Source organism: Rhinichthys klamathensis, unplaced genomic scaffold, assembly GCF_029890125.1.
Source record: "Rhinichthys klamathensis goyatoka isolate OS25496 unplaced genomic scaffold, OSU_Roscu_1.1 h1tg000192l_1, whole genome shotgun sequence".
In the NCBI taxonomy this organism is placed as follows: Eukaryota; Metazoa; Chordata; class Actinopteri; order Cypriniformes; family Leuciscidae; genus Rhinichthys; species Rhinichthys klamathensis.
Genome location: NW_026606718.1, coordinates 3,730,225 through 3,750,969, shown reverse-complemented (window position 1 = coordinate 3,750,969; position 20,745 = coordinate 3,730,225). Strand labels below are relative to the sequence as shown.

General features: G+C 39.0%; 2 protein-coding genes across 2 annotated transcripts; one reads left to right on the top strand and one right to left on the bottom strand.

Annotated features, from left to right (window-relative positions):
* Positions 1–236: 236 nt before the first annotated feature.
* si:dkey-202l22.6 (interferon-induced very large GTPase 1) lies at positions 237–6,411 on the bottom strand. Its single transcript, XM_056262468.1, has 3 exons — positions 6,208–6,411; positions 5,033–5,187; positions 237–4,875 (listed from the first exon to the last, which is right to left on the bottom strand). The coding sequence occupies exons 2-3, from the start codon at positions 5,085–5,087 to the stop codon at positions 326–328; spliced, it is 4,605 nt and encodes a 1,534-aa protein (XP_056118443.1). The 5' UTR covers positions 5,088–5,187; positions 6,208–6,411; the 3' UTR covers positions 237–325.
* Positions 6,412–7,491: 1,080 nt separating this feature from the next.
* Positions 7,492–13,941, top strand: LOC130095720 (uncharacterized). Its single transcript, XM_056262483.1, has 4 exons — positions 7,492–7,582; positions 8,988–9,101; positions 13,465–13,507; positions 13,645–13,941. Exons 1-4 carry the CDS (start codon positions 7,529–7,531, stop codon positions 13,752–13,754), a joined length of 321 nt encoding a protein of 106 aa, XP_056118458.1. The 5' UTR covers positions 7,492–7,528; the 3' UTR covers positions 13,755–13,941.
* The last annotated feature ends 6,804 nt before the right edge of the window (positions 13,942–20,745 follow it).

Sequence of the window (20,745 nt, the reverse complement as noted above, 5' to 3'; positions counted from 1 at the left end):
TTGGGGGGCGCTGTAGAGCTAGGGAGGGCTCAGAGACCCATTTAGGGCTCAGAGACCCTATTATCATAAATACATGCCTGCCGAATCCATGCGCTACATTTTAATATATCCTGCTCACTTTACGACTTACAATCCCAAAAAAATCCCAAAAATATTTGTTGCAGAATGCTGAACACATTTATAATTGATTATTAATTTAGTATATAGAGGTCTATGTTTGGATGAATATTTGCCCCACCTGGCCATACAGACGAGCCACGGTTGAGCTGAAGTAAAATAATCATAAAAACAGGTATTGATATAATAATGCTGGTGAAAGACATTATCAGTCTGTAATGTGAAAGGCCTCTCTCAGGCTCTGTAGTGCCTCCTCCTGAGTAATTTTCCCCCATGTTTGAGGCAATACAGCAGGTGCACACGAATATTCTTGAGCAAACCTTCTGTTGTACCTCATGAACACATACCTCCAGTAGACTGCAGCCCCATAATTCCTAGGGTCCTCTGGGTAAATGTTCCAGTCTGGGTAGATGGACTGATATTCCTTAAAGGGCAGAGACTGGCCCCCAGTATGTCTGTTTTGAAACTGTGTTTCACCTGCAATATCTGCAGAGCAGGTGTTGTGGGACAGAGTGGTAGAGTTGGCATTGGTATAACACACTAGACCTTTAGGCCGATGCACAACAGCTTCATGCACTTGATGATCTTTTTCTTCCAGGTCACACGGAGCTTTACAGAAAGGACAGCGCTCATCACACCCCTTCACTCTGTCATATAGCATGCCCTGAAGTTTATTAGGGAGGTCATCAGGGACTTCAATGACGTCTTCATTCTCCAAAAATTCCTGAGCAATTAATGAGGACAACTCAGAGACTGAATCCTGTAAGTCTTTAAGGAAGTTCTCACGATGTGTACTTATGTCAAACAAAGGTTTTTCCAAGATTTGAGTTGGCATAGTGATTTTTCCCAGACTCCCCAGGCTGATGCAAACTTTCTCCAGTAGTAGCCTAACACTGATCTGTGCGCCACTACTAGATTCTGATGCCTGATTAATACAACTTTTCACCCAATTAAAGATTTGGTGCATTCTCTGTTCCCTGCGGTCTTCGATCATTACAGAACCTGACAGGTGAGCTTTGATAAAGTTCTCAATACTCTTCTGGCTGAAGCTCTCATGGGACTGAAGATACTCATGGAAATTCTCAAAGCTGTCCTTTAGCAGCATTTCTTTAAGTAGACCGTAGTGGAATTTTTTTGGTGAGCTATAAAGCCATGGATTTTTGTTCTGGAGCATATCATTAAATATTTGTCTCTCCAAACTGCTGTAAATGAAGTCTTCAGCTGTTGGCTTGAGGCACAGGTTGGTGAAAGACTGAGCAGCTTTTTGACACTGGTCTCTTTTTCGGAACTGATATATGAAATTCAGCATGTGTCTGTCCTTGGTCTCATTTAGAAATGTCTCTTTAGTTTCTCTTTCCCTTATGAGCAATGCCTGCACCTCTTGAAAAGACTCCACTGCTTTGCTACAGATGTATCCTTTGATATCCGCTTCAAACTTGGGATTCATCATGAATGACTCACTTTTTAAAACTTCTAGACCCTTATCCACAATTGCAAGCAACTCTCTCATGTAGCTGTCTGAATAGCACTCTTTGTGCCTCAGTTTTTCTGAGACTCTCTTGTCACAGTCTTCTATCAAATTATTGGTGAATTTTTGTGCAACTTTCTTATTGTACTTCAGTGTTTTCTTCATCTTACTACTCAGAGCAAAATGGCTAGTCTTCACTTTAAAGCCATTGAGTTGGTTTGCATTTCGGAGTCTAACGTTTTTCTTTTTTAGACCACGATTGCTTAGGTTTTTCTTTAGCTGGTCCACCATCCTTTCAAAGATCTTCTGTGTCTCTAGGGGGGGATCCTTCAAGTTGGATGGGATATTTTCCCAAACACTAACAAATTCACTTTCAAGCTCCTTGTCATCAATCACACTGCCATTGTTCTTGCAGGTCTTCAAGAGTGAACGTAACTTTACCTCCAGGGCTGCTTCAAGTGATGTCAATAAGGCGTGCATCTTTATTGTCATTTCATGGCGAATGGTAGCAGACTCAAGTTTCTGGGCAACATCAGATGTCATTTGCTCTTGAATGAGGTCTACTCTTTTGAGAAGACTTACTTTGTAATTTTCCACAAGGGTAATATCAATATCCTCCTGCCTAAGGTAGTCCCAGAGACTTGCCTTAATTTGGTCTCTCTCTGCACTGATTTGTGTATTTGCTTCACTCCTCAAAATTGTGAGTATGCCATCTGAATCCATACCCTGTCCATTTTGTGATGCAGATTCTTTTAACTCTGTTATGTGATTGTCCAACCCTTGAACCCAAAGATCGAGTTGATCATTGAGCTGCTTCTCTCCCTGTACAAGTTTTGTGCAGAGGCCAATGATGGCATCAGCTGTATCTGTGTCTCCAAACTTTATGGCAAAAACTCCATTTTTCACTTTCTCCCATAGATTGCACATATACTCCATTAATGTACCTAAGCAGGTTGGCTGATCATTTGTTGCCTTTTCATGGAACATCGTCAACAGTCTTTTCTTTAGGCTGAGAACTGCATCACTGTAGATTTGATCATTTTGTGAAGTCAAAGAGTTGCTGTTCCATGAGCTGGACAGGTTATGGCTTACACCTTCTCTTTCTCTTTGGGATTCATTTGGGAGCTGTCCTGTGGTAAGTACATCAATTACACAACTCATGATTTTTCCATCCATTCCTGCTCCCTCTGAAGAGACCTGAAAGGTAGTCTTCCTCTCCAAGTTTCGTGTGCAGAGAAGAACATTGACAGCAATATGAAGGTTGCTTCTTGTTTCGTCCTGACCCTCACCTGGTAAATTTACCAGAGTTATGTCACTCAGTCCACTGACAAAGGTAGCCAGTTCAATGTCATGCACAAGACTTCCTCCTGCATTGCGGTTCAAACCTTCTGTGCCAATCAACATCAGAAATTCACAGTCCATCTCCATTCTTAAGTTGTCAGGCAGGCTGAGGAGAAGCATGGATGCCCCTTTGATATGCCTTCTACCCCACTTTGGGAAGTTGGTGCCAAACAATGCAGATAGGATCTCCGCATTTTTGGAGTTGTGGAAACCTAAGATTGTCAAAACTCTCATGCGACTGAACTTTGGCAGCTGCTTGTGTACCTCATAAAGAACGCTGTATACCCAGTTCATGGGAAATACTGAGGCATCCCCATCATAGAGCTCAAGTGGAACTCCATACAAGAGTAGTTCAGCACCTACATATGGTAAGCGGAACATGTCATACAAGTCACTGTTTGGACCGCGGAAGTATCGTTCGTAGACCAATCCCAGTTCTCGAAGGAAATGTTCAAGTCCAATGCAAGGTTCTTGAATCTGTTCCTCATTTGTTCCCCTAAGATGGGACAGTTTATCCAACTGCATAACTTCAAGTTTCACCCTCACCCAAGAGAGGAAAAATGCTCGCTTGGTTGTGTCAAATGAACAGAGAGCTGCAATAAAAGCTCTCATGGCTGTTGTTAATTTATAATCAAGCAGTTGTTTTATAAGATTTTCCTTCTCCCCCATTAAGCTCTGTGTTGTATGTTGTTGGTGACGTCCTTCCTCCTTCTCCAGCTGACACAACTGTTTCCATACCATACCCTGCAGGGGCAGCTGGTTCTCCAAATAGCTGGACACTCCGTCTTCGATTCCACTGAGGACTTCTTCAACTTCCCTGAATGCCATTCGACAGATCTCATCTTCATCAACATTAATGTCGAGGTCACTGGCCATACCAGCTGTACCTACAAGGTTTGTGGTGTGCAGGTATGGAATAAAGCGATCAAGAACATCTTTTAAGCTTTCAGCAATTTCTTCCTCATTACCTTCACAGCCATTAAGCATTGTTCCATCAGGCATTTCTAAATCCTTCAACAGCCGTTGTTTAATTTTCTCATTGTGATTCTCTTGGTCATCCTCTACTGACATTGAGCAGTCGATTATAATCATGTGGCTTGTATTCTCCCTCCATGAGGCAAGCAGTTCTCGTTCCTTGGCACCAAAACTTCCGCAAAACACGATGAGGACTGCAGATGTGTAACATAGCAGACTCATCTGTTTTTTGCAGTTGGCTGCATCTCCACGGAGATTAGCTACTAGCACAGGACAAGGGAAGACGTTGTCATGATGATCTCCTGAAGGCAGGTTCCAACACATCTCCACCAGACCATCTGAGAGAACACGAGGCAGCTGCCCTCCATCCATACCACAGTTTATGAAGCACTCATTCAGCTTGTGTGGACCCCCAAGAACACAGTTGAGTACTCGAGATTTTGAGACACTGCAGCGACCTAGCCTCACTGCGGAGAGAAATGGCATCCTGGAATTGGCCATGTTCTTCATGATAGTTCCCTCAGAAGGTGAATTCCACTGACCTAGAACACCTCTAAATGGATACAGGAGCATGGTCCCCTTCTTTTCTGGGTAAACCGGTGGAAGATACAGAGGCACTGCAAAGTTGCATTGCAACATTCGGTGGGTGATCTCTTGCTGTAGGAAACTATTTGTTGTCATGTAGATGACAGCAACCAAGTCTAAAGGATTGATGGCACATTGTGAATTCTCATCCATGTCCAAACCGTAGTCTCCTACTGCTACCTTGCAGCAAGTGCTACGGGCTTGGGGATTATACAGCCAGAGCCGCCGGAGGAATGCATTTGAGAGCTCTGTTGGGTCCCGTGGAAAGTCGTCTTCAGTGCTTGGAGTGTTTACATATAGCATTGTTGTAAGATCCATAGGCGACACCTTTTCCCTGTGCAGGTCCAGCATATGCAGTAAAATATGTTTGTCCCTGTCAATTTCAGACACTATAGAGAAGGGATATATTGGATGAAAAAAAAAATCCACTGTGTCAGTGTTATAGTAATATAGCATTGCAATATTACTGAAAGCTATGATTTTTGCAATTTCTGGACAAAAACACTTTTATTAATGGGATGCTGAAATTTGATGCATAATCCTCACCTATCTCAGTAGTAAGAGGCCCCAGATCGGGGACAATCCTCCGATGTAGAGACATTGTTTTAGAGTGTTTATTTGGTTGTCAGTTATAATTTGTAGGATCACATTGACCAGCCAGCCAAAACCGACATTGAAGAGTGTCGTTTTCGCTTACGAAACTGAAACCCCACCCCCCCCAAATAAACACAGTTACACAATATATACACAATGCAAATTCAAAATGCAAGTTTTAGTATTGACTACATTACATTTAGTCAAATAACAATGCAGCAAAACCTTGAGTGTTCATTCCAGACTAGACCTGATTATAGATTATATATTATATTATAAGTCTTAAAAAGGTCAAATTAGATTTGCATGTCCTTGATGGAGGATAAATTACATCCAGACCTTTCTAAACTGCATCCATCTGAGGAAAACAACTCAACAGAATTGTTCACACTTTGCCAAATTATGGTAATCATACGGGGCTAATTAATTTCTGACACTGTTGGGACATTACTGGTTAGACATCTAACTGTGCATATATCAGTGTGTACTGTATTAAACATCACATAGCTGGGATTTATTTTACCATTTTATTACGTAACTGTTAATTCTATATGCATTTTGGGTAACACTTTAGTTTAGGGTCCAATTCTCACTGCTTATTAGCATGCATATTGGCTGTTTATTTGTACTTATAAAGCACATATTAATGCCTTATTCTGCATGACCATATTCAACATCCCATAATCCTACCCAATACCTTAACATAGCAACTACCTTACTAACTATTAATAAGAAGTAATTAGGAGTTTATTGAGGCAAAAGTCATAGTTATTTAATAGTTATTTAATAGTGAGAATTGGACCATAATCTAAAGTGTGACAGTATTTTGCAGCAAATTCATACAACAACTGCTTAACATGCATCTTTCTTATTTCCTGCTTTCAAGAGTCATAAGTATGCTTATCACAAGCCACACAGATGGAAAGCTAATTTCTCATTAAAACCAATGCCTTTGCAAGGATTATCCAGTCACTAGTGAATAATTCATTAACCATCCAAAACCACAAACACCAACATCAGTTATAATCTATTCTGTTAAAATCAAATGTAAAGTACAAATCGACGTATACTATCATAACAAAGCAAAATTAAAGCAATTTCTCGTTTAAAAAATCAGTTTGTCTGACCTGATACTTCCATTAATGCGTGCTGTGCTGGCATTAGATGAAACTGTCTTCACCATGAACATAACATTGAGCTCTTATATGAGACCTGAGAGCGATATGGTCTGCTTTTGTGGAATTTCCCCCACCTCGTTCATTACGCACAAAGGCTACAGCTCTTGCTCACATTCACACTCCCTTATCAAAACAACTCCCATGTATTAGAAAAAGTACCAAATAATCCAAACTAATTTTCTACACAGTATTAGGCAATGTGTCGTGTGATTTAAAACACTTCTATATATTATTGTGGCAACAAAATATAAAACCAAGTGGCATTAAATTTAAAGATAAATACATTTATTTTTAAACATAAATAGACTTTTCATGTATAACATTTCACAAAAAATGGCACCTGTGCAAACTCCTCAGAAATTAATTATTTGCAGATGCCACTTGTTTTGATATTTCAGACAATAAAACATGCACACACACACATACACACAAAAACTCTTATAGACTTACACATTAAATAAGATTCTCAAGCCACATGCAGTGACTTGATTGTGTGCTCGCATAGAAGAAACTCAAAATCAGCTTAGCAAAATCGGGAACCCAAAACATTGTGGCAAGAACCAAATGAAAAAAATTCTAATTTAATTACCATTGCTGTAAGGATTTTTAATGCACTTATAGTGTATAGATTAGGATTGAGCAGCTGTGGTTGTAAACATTACTGGCTTCCATGCAGGAGTGATGACTTCATTAGTGGGATCATACCTTCACTTACTGACTGATTAAATATTGATTAGTCGAGAAGAGATTCTCAACATGCATGCACTTCGAAAACATCTGCTTTACAGATAGACTCGTTTAAATTGTGATTTCTGATGTGAAAAAGTAAAGTTTTAATGACATGTCCTGATTTAATGAGAAATGTATGGTTTTTACGGAGGGCCCTAAAGGGATATCGTGAAAGGAAAAATTATATTTCAATGTTTTTGCATTCCTCTGAGGAATCTTGCCTTTGTTTTTAGCACTTTGCAGTGGTTGCTATGTTCTTAAGTCAGGTTCAAGTATTAAAGTTAAAGTGTAATGTCTGGCTCAGGATGAGGTTAAAGCTCTACCCAGAGGGATAAACGCTCATGTGCGCATGGGGAAAAGATTACATGCCTCCTATTTCTGTAACGCAAAGCTCTTTAAATGACTTAGCCGTGTGAGTGCGTCTGGCTGAACAGAAAGATGCAGCTCTAGATCCTTGACTTCTCCGAGTATCACCACGGTTGACGTGCTCTGCTGGCCCAGGACTACCTGAAGAAAAAACACAAAGAAACAAGCTTTCAAAATGCTGGTGACAATGCTAACAGCCATGTACATGTTGGTGAAAGTGGTTGAACAGGTAAGGCAACTAGATTACATCTCCATGCATTTGTCGCCAATCGTCAACATACCAGCCAAAAGCCGTTCAATTGACTCAGATTCTTGTCATTGTTTAGTATGCCAGATGAATGAACTATGACAAAAATGTTAGATGGACAAATATGATGAAAAGGGCAATGTCACAATTAGATTTAAATAGATTATTTTCTCGTTGACTACGTGGAAATGAGAGAGTACTCATGCATTTCAAAGAGTTTATAAGGAGAATTCATGTTTCAACATTAAAAACAAAGTGCTAAAACATTTTATGGACATATATTTGAGGGTGTTTCAATGGGCATTTTCGGCCCCTTTAGACTTTAGGAAAATAAACTCTTAAAACACTCTCACTAGTTTAGCATGTAAATGTACAGCATAATGTACATGCATCAATCCACCCTGCTGTTGGTCAGGGTGGAAATTATGTCACAACTGAGGGACAGTCATAATTTTTGTAAAAAAAATTAAAAATAAAATAAAAGTTCATGATGTGTAATAGCATTTTATGAGGCATTTTCACATTTTAAGATAAGATAAGACAAAAAAAAAAAAGCATAAAATAAAATAAAGGAATTTTCACATTTTAAGATTGGAATAAATTAAAATAAATAATAAAAGCATCAAGACTTAATGAAGGTATGGTAAAAGGTTTCAATGATAGCTATAATGTGACATTCATTCAATGAAAAGAAAAATGTTTAACCCAATAGTTTTAGTTATTGACAGGATATATTGAATATTTTATGAGGCATTTTCACATTGTATGATTGGGTCAAATAAAAAAACATAAATAAATGAATAAATGGAGGCATGGTAAATGTTTTCAAGACAGCTATAATGTTACGTTCATGTAAGGTGGAAAAAATGGTTTCAACTGATAGTTTAAATAAAAATCAACCACTGGCCGGGACACAAAAGTGCCTGTAGTTGATAAAATACCCTTAAATACCATGGTACATTATTGAATTACCATGGTATAACACTGCATTGTATACAGCACTTTCTTATAAGCGTATAAAAAAAAAAAAGTATGGCATGTGTGATATGAAAAGTCTTTGAGTTCACCTGTCATCTCTGGCTGTTTGAAGATACAACATCTTCCAATCTCAGTAATAAAGATTTTAGGGTGCATGACATTGCAATTCAGGGCCATAATACTCTTGATAAAAAATTTGAATGAGACAGCAGGAACTAGATCACTTACGTTTTGACACGACATCTATTTATTCCACAAAAGTTGATTTAATTCACAGGGGACAAGATGGTTGTTTCTAATGACAGTTTAGCATGCAGGATCATGACACATCATAAGTCAAAGCAAAAGACATCAACAACATACTGTAGATGATGCAACACACACACTGATCCTGCTGTGTCTGTTTCAGCTGGGTGTTCGGTGGGCACGTGAGCAGGAGCCTCTCCCGTATATGGTTTCTCAGCCCTTGCCATGGCAGGTCCACAACGTCTCCCATTCTCGGAGAGGAAGCCGTTCAGAAGAGGTGAAATACTCGACTATATCTGAACTATTACCTACATTACACAACACCCCCCCCCCCCCCCCAAAAAAAAATGTTTTCTTTACGATGCATCTCACCAAGAACATAAACAACTCATATTTCACCTCCCAATCAAAAATATTTTGTTTTGGATAATGAAAATGGAGCCTGTGATAATCACTAGTGTCATCTCATTTAAACGCACATGCCGCAAATGATCGTTATAGTAATGTAAAATAATAAAAAAATAAATCTCATTCTCATTAGTGCAAATAAATATATATTTATTTTATTTACCGGTAAGTATTTATACATTATGGCAATATTTGTGTAATCATTTATTTGAATAAAATGAAAAATGAATTTATGCTACTTTTGAAAAAGCAATCTTTATGTCCAGAAACAGTCATGAGAATATTGTTTTTAGATGAATAAGAATTAGAAAATATGCTTAAGTTTCGTGAAAACAATATTACGAGGTAAAAAAAAGAAAATAATAATTATCATCATGAAAATAGTGATATAAATTCTTTAAGGAAAATATTTTTTTATGATTTGGTGGTGACATTTATCTTCATGAGATTCATCCTAAAAGTTGCACTGTGCTTTGAAAAGATCTTTTTGAAAGAGTGAAGGTGAAAGAGGGCAATGCTGGTGGGTGGACAAAGAGATGAGAATTTTAATGTGGCCCTTATTCATGTGCGCGGCCCTTGTTCAATGCTTTGGTCTCATTTTTAGGTTTCTTTCTTCCTATACTTTCCAACTTAAGCTTACATTTCTAGCTGCTGTTATACCTTTCTACTGAAGTTGCGCAATATGACTTAGTCTTAATTCCAGTGATTGTCAGACATTACTAGGTGCCGTTCAAGGCCAACACACCCACACACACACACACACACACACACACACTCAGCTAACCTCAGAAAAGCTTGGGCATCCCTCAGGTGGCTATAATCCAATGGAGAAGGATTTGTGTCTTAATGCAGTATGCCTCTAGAAACGAATGTATAGAAGCCCCGAGGTTCTGCTTCAACAACAGCTAATACATTTGCAAACCAATGGTTAATTATTACATTTTTAAGTACAATCAACTTGGATGTTTAAGTCATTTTGACTTAAATTACTTTAAAAAAAAAACCCGAGTTGAATCTTGTATAACATATTTTTTTTAAATTGAGAAATGTAAAAAAGTGTTGTCATAACTTACTGATCATATTTTTTTTTTTACAGTGTACATACATTAATATTTCACTAATAATAAATTAATCTTCATTTGGATCCTTAACTTTCTTAAATTATACATAAAGGTAGTCATTTAGCTGACGTTTTTATCCAAAGCATATATCACAGAACACTCATTACGAGGACAATCCCCTGTACAAGTCCTTACTTAAGAGAGCAAAGCCGCTTTCCTTTTGGCATGTCAAAATGGTCAAATCGGGCTGCTGATTTTCATTTAATAATTTACTCAAGTGATGACATCAGTGCACTTTCTTTGCCTTCAAGCTCTTCAGTCCACGGGGTCTAATGTTCATCTGGGTTTGTACTGTAGCATTTCAACCGAAATATGTTTGCCTGAACCAGATGCCATCCAATATAATTTGATCCCATTCTCCAGATTTTCAGATTAAATGTAGGGTCACATAGTCCCTAACCAAAAGGTTATTTATGGGTCATGCAGTGCCTTTGAAAGGAAATTGGCCCATTAAGGGTTTTGTACCGTAACATGTTGACTGAAATAGATATTAATGTTTGCCATTACCAGATGCCATCCAATGTGACTTCAGTTCAGATACACTACTTGGTCTCCAGTACGACATCAAACTTAAATGTAGTGTTATGTAGGGGCTACACAGTGCCTCACCAAAAGGTTACGGGCCGTGCAGTGGCTTTGAAGGTAAATCGGCCTATTAGAAGCATCCAAGAACTACACTCAGACACTGTCATGCACATTTCCTATCATACTGGATTTTTCTGAAAATAGTCATTGCACATTTTAGTGAAAATAATTGTGGGTCCACAGAGTAGAGCGGCCATAAGGACCGTGACATGACCCAGCGGCGTGAACACATTGAGTCGCACAGTCACCCGCGCCAGTGGCATGTGTGGAATGTCCCGTCTCACACCTGCGGGATCTGTCTGGGCCGCCATGTCTCGCACATTCCAGCACGAAATACAGAGAGGCGACACTGTCATTAGACTGTGATAAGACCGTCACGGCTGATGCTTTTGTAGGTTCAAGGACAAAAGGATGCACTGACACTTCTGAAGACCTCAAAGTAGTGATGTTAACGCAAAGAGTAAAAGCATTTTTGAGATGGTGCAAATTTCTGAATCTTGTTAAAGGGATAGTTCACCCAAAATGAAAATTCGTATTATTCACGTCGTTGCATTGCTAGCAGGCCCTAGCTTCTCTTTTCTACAGTGGTAAACAATGAGTCCGCACACCAGAAGATGCTCCTAAGCGAGTTTTAATAGTTGCTCACCTCGTGTAACGTTTCGGGCCCAGCCCTTCATCAGACAATGTCTGATGAAGGGCTGGGCCCGAAACGTTACACGAGGTGAGCAACTATTAAAACTCGCTTAGGAGCATCTTCTGGTGTGCGGACTCATTGTTTACCTTTGCAAATATCTGTCCGTCCAGCACCCAGTTTTATTACTTTGGATGTGCGTGCTGCACTTTTTTGATCTCTTTTCTACAGTGACATGTTTGGTCACACTTTAGATTATGGTCCAATTAACTAACTATTAACTACGACTTTTGCCTCAATAAACTACTAATCACTGCATATTAATAGTTAGCAAGGTAGTTTAGGTATTGGGTATGATTAAGGGATGAAGAATATGGTCATGCAGAATAAGGCATAACTATGTGCTTCATAAGTACTAAACAGCCAATATCTAGTAATATGCATGCTAATAAGCAACTAGTTAATAGTGAGAATTGGACCCTAAACTCAAGTGTTACCAAAGGTTTATATGGGAAAGGTGGGGAGCCTATAATTACAAAAAAAAAGCAATATAATTGGCCCAAATGACACTACATCCCAAGTCTTCTGAAGTCATATGATAGCTAATGTGAGCAACAGATTGAAACTTAAATAATTTTGCAGTGAAATCATTCCCCTTGCAAAATTTTGCATGCTTAAGTTTCAAATATGCAGTTTGACGTCAATGACGGTCAGTCAGGAGACAGACAATAACCACTGACATCAAACTTGGACAACTTTTTTCCAAAAAGTCTTCTTTTGTGTTCCACAAAAGAAAGTAAGTTATACAGATTTGGATGAGGGTGAGTATTTCATTTTGGGGTGAACTATCCCTTTAAAGTGTTTAGTTTATGTGCAGTTGACTTTGAGAGCAACCGTTGGTTCCAAAAGTAAAAACTCCATTCATTTTTTCCATGTGGAAATTGATTTGTAACGATAACTTATCAACGTTTAAAGACAGACCTACTGTGAGTCCAGAGGGTGAACATGATTTCACCAAGTCCAACATGCTCCTGAAAATCAACGTCTGATTGGTTGATTGGAATGTTGAACAATTCCAATCAACCAATCAGATTTGAGGGACAATTTTACAGTTTATGTCAAGTTTAGGCTTACAACCAGGGTTAGGTGCTTCTACATCAGTGATATTCACCTATTATTTCCTTCTGATTTGGGGGATACGTTATGGGTAGGGATAGAGTAAGGACCAAATTTTCGGAGATAATTTTGTTCCAGGATCAACAAAATGTGTTGACCCAGGAACATGTCTTACTTGGCAAAATCACGGTGACGGAATTCAGAGATTGCTAACTGATGGTAAATGCTTCTGTTGAAGCCATCTGTTATTTTAACTTGTTTAAAAAAATAATTGTGTTCAACAGCGTAACTCATGGTGAAAACTACATTACCATGATAGCCATGATGTTGTACAGCAAATCGCACAAAAAGATTTCTACTGGGAACCATACATTTTTAAAAATCTGAAAAAATCAGAAATCAGAAAAATAAATGTAAAAACACTTCTGGAACCAACGCCACGGAAAAAGTGTTTCGGCACTAATGCACTCTCTATGACCTGCACCAAATGAAACTGCAACAGGTTTCAAACCCAAACATTCTCCTCATCTGCCATTGGTGGAAAAATGGATAGCCCAACCCACACTGTTGCTATGCCAGGCTGGACAGGATGATTAAATAAACAAAACAATGTTTTGATACCACTGCAATGATTACACTTTTCTGAAACTGAACCTACAATGGCTAATTTATAGTTGTTGATGCATAGAAAAAGTATTTTAACATTTAAAAAAAAAAAAAAAAACTTAAGCTTTTTTTTGTGTGTGTGTGTGTGTGTGTGTGTATTATTTGCTTTGCAGTTTGGGGGCCAGAGAAGGAACAGCATAGGAGTTTACAGAAAGCGTAAGTATTACCTTAATTAAAACAATTGTACAAAAACATTACACACACACACACATACATACACACATATATACTGTATATATAATTGAATATCACAAAATGTTCAATTTGAACAATTCTCTTCCATGTTTTTTTAGACTCTTCGTCCAGTAATGGACACAACGGAGCCTCTGCCGACAAGGCGGCGTCTACAATTCAGAACCAGTACAGGAAGTACCAGCAGAAGAAGCAGAAAGACCACAAATGAAAGACCAATGAGCTAAACTGTCAGCAGGGTCCATTCCACGCTGATCAAGACCCAGTATAACCTTATAACCCCAGCAACTGTGCACACGCAAAACTGCTCTGCATCCATGTTAAAGGATGACTTCTGTGAGCGACAGTCACGTATTCTGATGTACAGATAGCTGATACCTGCACAAACACAAACACTCAGACAATGACAAACATTTCAGACCATTTGCTGATAAAAGATACCACAAACACTCACAGATCAGAAGATCTTTAAGATAAATGCATAAAAACATGCAGATTACATGCACAATAATATATAGTAGAATATCAAGAAGCTACACGTTTACTTATCCATCTAAATGAGAACGAACAAACCATAGAGTTTAAAAAAAATTTGTTAATAAAGATAATTATATTTACTTTATACAAACCCAAAATTATATATTTAACTGAGGATGCCCTTGAATGCAGAGTTGGGAGGGTTATTTTAAAAATGAATTCTGTTAGTTACAAATTACTTCATAAAAAAGTATTCAGTAACGTAATTCAACACCACAATATGAAAGTAATGTAATCTGATTACTCTTGGATTCCTTCAAGGTCACATAAATAAATTCAAGTAAAAAGCAATGTACTTTCATTTTTTATGGATTTGATGCAAAATATAAAATATTTAAGAAATTGCCATGTAGTTGTAACTATGCTCTGCTTATATGAAACCAGAATTTTTACACAACAGAAATGTTTCGGCAACAGAATGCAAATGCGCTTTTTCCCCCCTCATGCAAATATACCTGTAATAAGAACAAATGCACTGAATTGTTAACATTAAATAAAGCTAAAAAAATATATATATTGTAGGGTTCAAAATTAGCCTACTGCAAAGTGTAATTCTGTCAAGTATTGCAGTTAAGTCTGTTTGAAGGATTTGTCATACCTAATGAAAGACCTAGCTGTGTCTCAACCTGTGTCCAAGGAGAATGATGGGAGACGGGTGTTGTTTGCGCATGCACCAATAGGTGGCTCACGTGAGTCATATGCCAACAGAACTATAACACCATTACATGTTTTCAATAACTCCCCAACCTGCTCGGGGGTTTTCATCAAATTTTGCTCATTCTAGCTAAATAAACCCACACAAACATGTATGTTTATTCCTAATCATTTTAGGTTAATCTACATTGTGTAACATTTCTGTTACATTATGTGCCTAGGTGATAGAGTGCAATGTGCCTAGGTGGGAAGCAATGTGAAAATCTGTCATTTGAAGGGCTGCTGAGAGCAATGTGTACTTTTCAACTGTGAACTAACAGATGATGTACCAGTGATTTTTATAAACTGCCATGGCAACAAACAATCACATTCAATAAACATTTTACAAGCCTCCAAGATGTAGTCATTCTTCCCTCTGCTGGTGAGTTAGTGCTAGTGGGAAACTCATAAAACGAGTAGGCTAATTCACAACAAAAGAAACAAGAAATAGTGCCTAGTCTGAATATAAACAATGAATATAAAAATATGTATAGTAGCCTATGTCAATCTTCAATAAACAATACTATGTTTATATATATATATATACACTCACCGGCCACTTTATTAGGTACCCCATGCTAGTAACGGGTTGGACCCCCTTTTGCCTTCAGAACTGCCTCAATTCTTCGTGGCATAGATTCAACAAGGTGCTGGAAGCATTCCTCAGGGAGTTTGGTCCATATTGACATGATGGCATCACACAGTTGCCGCAGATTTGTCGGCTGCACATCCATGATGCGAATCTCCCGTTCCACCACATCCCAAAGATGCTCTATTGGGTTGAGATCTGGTGACTGTGGAGGCCATTTTAGTACAGTGAACTCATTGTCATGTTCAAGAAACCAATTTGAAATGATTAGAGCTTTGTGACATGGTGGAAGTAGCCATCAGAGGATGGGTACATGGTGGCCATAAAGGGATGGACATGGTCAGAAACAATGCTCAGGTAGGCCGTGGCATTTAAACGATGCCCAATTGGCACTAAGGGGCCTAAAGTGTGCCAGGAAAACATCCCCCACACCATTACACCACCACCACCAGCCTGCACAGTGGTAACAAGGCATGATGGTTCCATGTTCTCATTCTGTTTACGCCAAATTCTGACTCTAACATCTGAATGTCTCAACAGAAATCGAGACTCATCAGACCAGGCAACATTTTTCCAGTCTTCAACTGTTCAATTTTGGTGAGCTCTTGCAAATTGTAGCCTCTTTTTCCTATTTGTAGTGGAGATGAGTGGTACCCGGTGGGGTCTTCTGCTGTTGTAGCCCATCCGCCTCAAGGTTGTGCGTGTTGTGGCTTCACAAATGCTTTGCTGCATACCTCGGTTGTAACGAGTGGTTATTTCAGTCACTGTTGCCCTTCTATCAGCTCGAACCAGTCTGGCCATTCTCCTCTGACCTCTGGCATCAACAAGGCATTTCCGCCCACAGAACTGCCGCTCACTGGATGTTTTTTCTTTTTCGGACCATTCTCTGTAAACCCTAGAGATGGTTGTGCGTGAAAATCCCAGTAGATTAGCAGTTTCTGAAATACTCAGACCAGCCCTTCTGGCACCAACAATCATGCCACGTTCAAAGTCACTCAAATCAACTTTCTTCCCCATACTGATGCTTGGTTTGAACTGCAGGAGATTGTCTTGACCATGTCTACATGCCTAAATGCAATGAGTTGCCGCCATGTGATTGGCTGCTTAGAAATTAAGTGTTAACGAGCAGTTGGTTAGGTGTACCTAATAAAGTGGCCGGTGAGTGTATACTTATTAAAAAAAAGTAAAAAAGAAAAGTTAAGCCAAATTAGTACTTTTTTAAATGTACTTACACAATGCTACTTTAAATGTTATTTTACAAATGCACATGCGCGATTAAACGTAAAATAAATAAATAAAGAAGGTACGCCTAATTGCACATTTTTATCTCCCAATTTTGACTTTAGTCAGTTTGACTGAATTTACATCTCGTAATTGTGACTGTTTTTCTGTTTTCTCATAAACTTTTGTGAATTAGTTCACCTCAAAATGAAAATTTACTCACCCCAATGCCATCCAAGATGTTCATTTCTTTCTTTCTTTAGTGGAAAAGAAATTCAGTTTTTTGAGGAAAACATTTCAGGATATTTCTCCACACAATGGACTTCAACGGTAACCAAATTGTTTAAAGGGTTAGTTCAAAGTAAATTCTGTCAGTAATTACTCACCCTCATGTTGTTCCAACCCCGTAAGACCTTCGTTCATCTTCGGAACACGAATTAAGATATTTTTGATGAAATCTGAGAGCTGGATCACTCCTCCATAGGCTTCTTCAGGGATTGAACTTGCCGGCCTCGAAAAGTTATTAAAGACATCGTTAAAATAGTCCAAGTGACTACAGTGGCTCAATCTTAAGTTTATCAAGCGACGAGAATCCTTTTTGTGCGCAAAAACAAACAAAAATAACGACTTTATTTAAACTATTCATGTCCATCTCTTTGGGCCTGGAGTCAGTTCACTAGTGTAATAGCGTAAGCTTCTGTTGTTGTACGTCACACGCATCACGCACATGACCAGCGTCGGCCAATAGTGAGCCTACGTGTGACGTAGCTCTACGGAATCACACTACGTTAACTGACTAGAGGCCCAAAGAGAAGGACATGAATAGTTGAAATAAAGTCGTTATTTTTGTTTGTTTTTGCGCACAAAAAGGATTCTCGTCGCTTGATAAACTTAAGATTGAGCCACTGTAGTCACTTGGACTATTTTAACGATGTCTTTAATAACTTTTCGAGGCCGACAAGTTCAATCCCTGAAGAAGCCTATGGACTAGTATGGAGGAGTGATCCAGCTGTCAGATTTCATCAAAAATATCTTAATTCGTGTTCCGAAGATGAACGAAGGTCTTACGGGGTTGGAACAACATGAGGGTGAGTAAATATTGACAGAATTTTCATTTTTGGGTGAACTAACCCTTTAAGTCCAAATCAATGCAGTTTCAAAGGGCTTTGAAGAGCTTCAAAGGGCTCTGCACGATCCCAGCTGAGGAATAGGGCCTATATCTAGCGAAAGGATCGGTCATTTTCTAAAAAAGATAAAAATATATACCTTTTAACCACAATTATTCGTCTTGTACTGGTCTGCGCGCCAGGCATTGCGTATCCTGGATGTTTAAAACAATGGGGCGGTCCTTCCGTCTACGTCCAGCGTGACCTTTCCAACGTGATTAATGCCTGGCGCGTACAATGGGCTCTATGCAAGGGGGTAATCCACCAGCCGGAAACTGAAGTCTCCCCGGGGGCCGCCATTGGCTAACAAGCCTTCACCTACTGTTAGCATCCCATTGACGCCCATTCATTTTTGCGTCACTTTGACAGCGAATAACTTTACATCTGAGGCGTCTAAAGACTCCATTTGTCCATTGTTTATTTCTAAAGAAACACGACAATGTATAAAAGGCTCCATTACCTTGTATCTTACGTTATGGCCCCGTAGAAGCCGTTTTTGTAAAAATAGGCTAACGATTGCGTCATAACACGCGACTCTCTGTCGCACAGTAGAGAAATTACCGTATAGACAGAAGTAGACGCTCGCACGCAATCGGGGGGACGTGGAGGCATAAAGTCAAGGGAGAAGCCCATAGAGTGTCATAAAGTTGCTCCTGCTGCGAGCTCATGAACAGCTAATACTCACGCTCTCCGGCTCTGCAAGATTCGGAAGGGAATGATTCAGATTCCTCTTGGCACAGCTACTAGAAGACGTACAAGTTGCTCACGTCACATCTACGTCGTCAAGCTCAGTTTGACCCTGCGCAGTTCGCTTGGCAATCAGGAAGTGAGTGCTTCTATTTGACTTCACTTTTCTCCGTTGAAGTCTATGGGGTCGCTGTGTCCATTTCTTTTACTGTCTATGGCTCTATGGCTATGCACGGCGGTATTTCCGGTGAAGGTCTAAGGATGCTGGATTACTTCCGCCGATCGTAGAGTCCAATGCTATACAGAGAATTTATATTGGTTTTTATACTCTATTGCTATACTAAAGAAACGTTAGTCACAAAAACAGATAAAACAGACACCCCTCATTTTTATGCTTCTTTGTTTATTATATTAAATAAACATAACTATATATAAAATTACATCTAAACGTATTAAAGTTTCGTTTCAAAGACGAGAGGACAGTAAATTTTGAAGACTCTGCTATAATCCCGTTTTCCTCGGTTTTCCTCCGCTTTAAATCTCCCCAACCGGAAACGCAAGAGCATCCTTGCATCAAACGCGGAAGTTATGCGTGCATATAGCCCATTGTGGTTAAAAAGTAAAAAAAAAGTTTTTTTTTTTTTTTTAAATGACCAATCGTTTCGCTAAGACCCTATTTCTCAGCTGGTATCGTGCAGAGCCCTTTGGATCTCTTCAAAGCCATTTGAAACTGCACTGATTTGGACTTCAACAATTTGGTTTCATTGAAGTCCATTGTGTGGAGAAAAATCCTGAAATATTTTCCTCAAAAAAAAAAAAAAAAAAAACTTTTCCATTGAAGAAAGAAAGACAACATCTTGGATGGCATTGGGGTGAGTAAATTATCAGGGAATTTTCATTTAGAGGTGAACTAATCCTTTAAAGTCAGATTAGGCTTTATGGCGAGCGTCACGTGACCAAACCGGAAAACGGGTCTCATTGCATCCGCTTGTCAGAGAAAGTGTTAACGGCCGTAAGAACTAACTACGTTATCTTGAGTAAAACCGCAAAAAATGTCATGAAGCACATACAAAAGACCTGAATCGGAAGCGATGTGATCTGTTTTCCGGCTTGGTCACGTGACGCTCGGTCGCAAAGGCCCGTCCCCTTAGTTACTGTTGTTCCTATGTCCGACAAGCCACGCCGCTATGCCCAACCATGTTCTCACGCAGTGAAAAATACATTGCGGAGCAAAGAGGACACTGACAACGGGCTGACTGACAGGACAGATCAGATTACTTTTGATATGAAACAAGTCTCAACTTTCAAATTTGGTAATTTTTTAACGAAATTTAAACAATACCGTTTTGGGGCTCTTTAATGTGTCTGCCAGATCGCTGTAGAGCATCAGTTAAAACTGCTCGTGAACCGATCATCTCTTCCTTCTAATTTATAGCATCAAATAAACAGGAATGAACATAAGAAGGAATGTTGTTTTAACCGTGGAAAGACGTCAGTACACACCGGATACACCGTACAGTTCAAATCCTCCAACGTTAATCTACTAACTCTCCTGACTGCTTTGTCAAAAATGCAGGATTCGGCGGATAATGATTGGTCAGATCGCCTGTCAATCAAACTCACTTGCAATTGCGAGTTCTGTTTCCCAGTTTCATACATGATGATGGAGGTTGTAAATAATATTTATGAGATTGATGTTAAGCGTTAAGCTCAATGCACATACAGGATATAATACGCATCTTTTAAACCACTAAATCAGCATCTCAGGGGGATGGATGGGGGAACGGATTCTGATGGCTGGATTGCTATATATTCTGTTTCCCGCATGTTTCTTACAAATTTTCTGGATCTGGTGGGACCAGTTTTGCCACCTTGTGGAACAACTGATTAGTTTATGTAATGTGTGTGGTTTAAAGACAGGCTACAGATCCTGGATTCACATTGGGAACATTTCTGTTGCTGCTACATCTACCATTACACTCAACCAAACAGCTTCTTGTATTCTGTGAGCTGCTGGAGACCTATGAGACATATACCGAGTACCGTTAAAAGGAGAAAAACAAACCACTGGAAGGATTGTTGTATTAAAATATTATAGCTTAAAAATGAGTTAGTTCTCTTAATTAGTTGTCTTGTCAATCAGTTGTTGTAACATCAGTTGTCCCTTTGTCAACTCCGTCAGTTTTTAACACCGTCATATGAAGGTTTCTGTTTATTTTGAAAGAAATTTTATTTTTCCATTTATTGTGTTAAAATATTAAAAAGCAACTGAACTACATGGTATTATGTCTGATTTACCTAAGCACATT

What these genes read in the sequence shown, in the direction of transcription:
- si:dkey-202l22.6 (XM_056262468.1), bottom strand. Translation starts at nt 5,087, where the DNA reads ATGTCTCTACATCGGAGGATTGTCCCCGATCTGGGGCCTCTTACTACT. An exon ending in GCCTCTTACTACTGAGATAG is followed by an intron (nt 4,876 to 5,032) that starts GTGAGGATTATG and finishes CCTTCTCTATAG; the next exon opens with TGTCTGAAATTGACAGGGAC.
- LOC130095720 (XM_056262483.1), top strand. Translation starts at nt 7,529, where the DNA reads ATGCTGGTGACAATGCTAACAGCCATGTACATGTTGGTGAAAGTGGTT. An exon ending in TGGTGAAAGTGGTTGAACAG is followed by an intron (nt 7,583 to 8,987) that starts GTAAGGCAACTA and finishes TGTCTGTTTCAG; the next exon opens with CTGGGTGTTCGGTGGGCACG. An exon ending in CATAGGAGTTTACAGAAAGC is followed by an intron (nt 13,508 to 13,644) that starts GTAAGTATTACC and finishes ATGTTTTTTTAG; the next exon opens with ACTCTTCGTCCAGTAATGGA.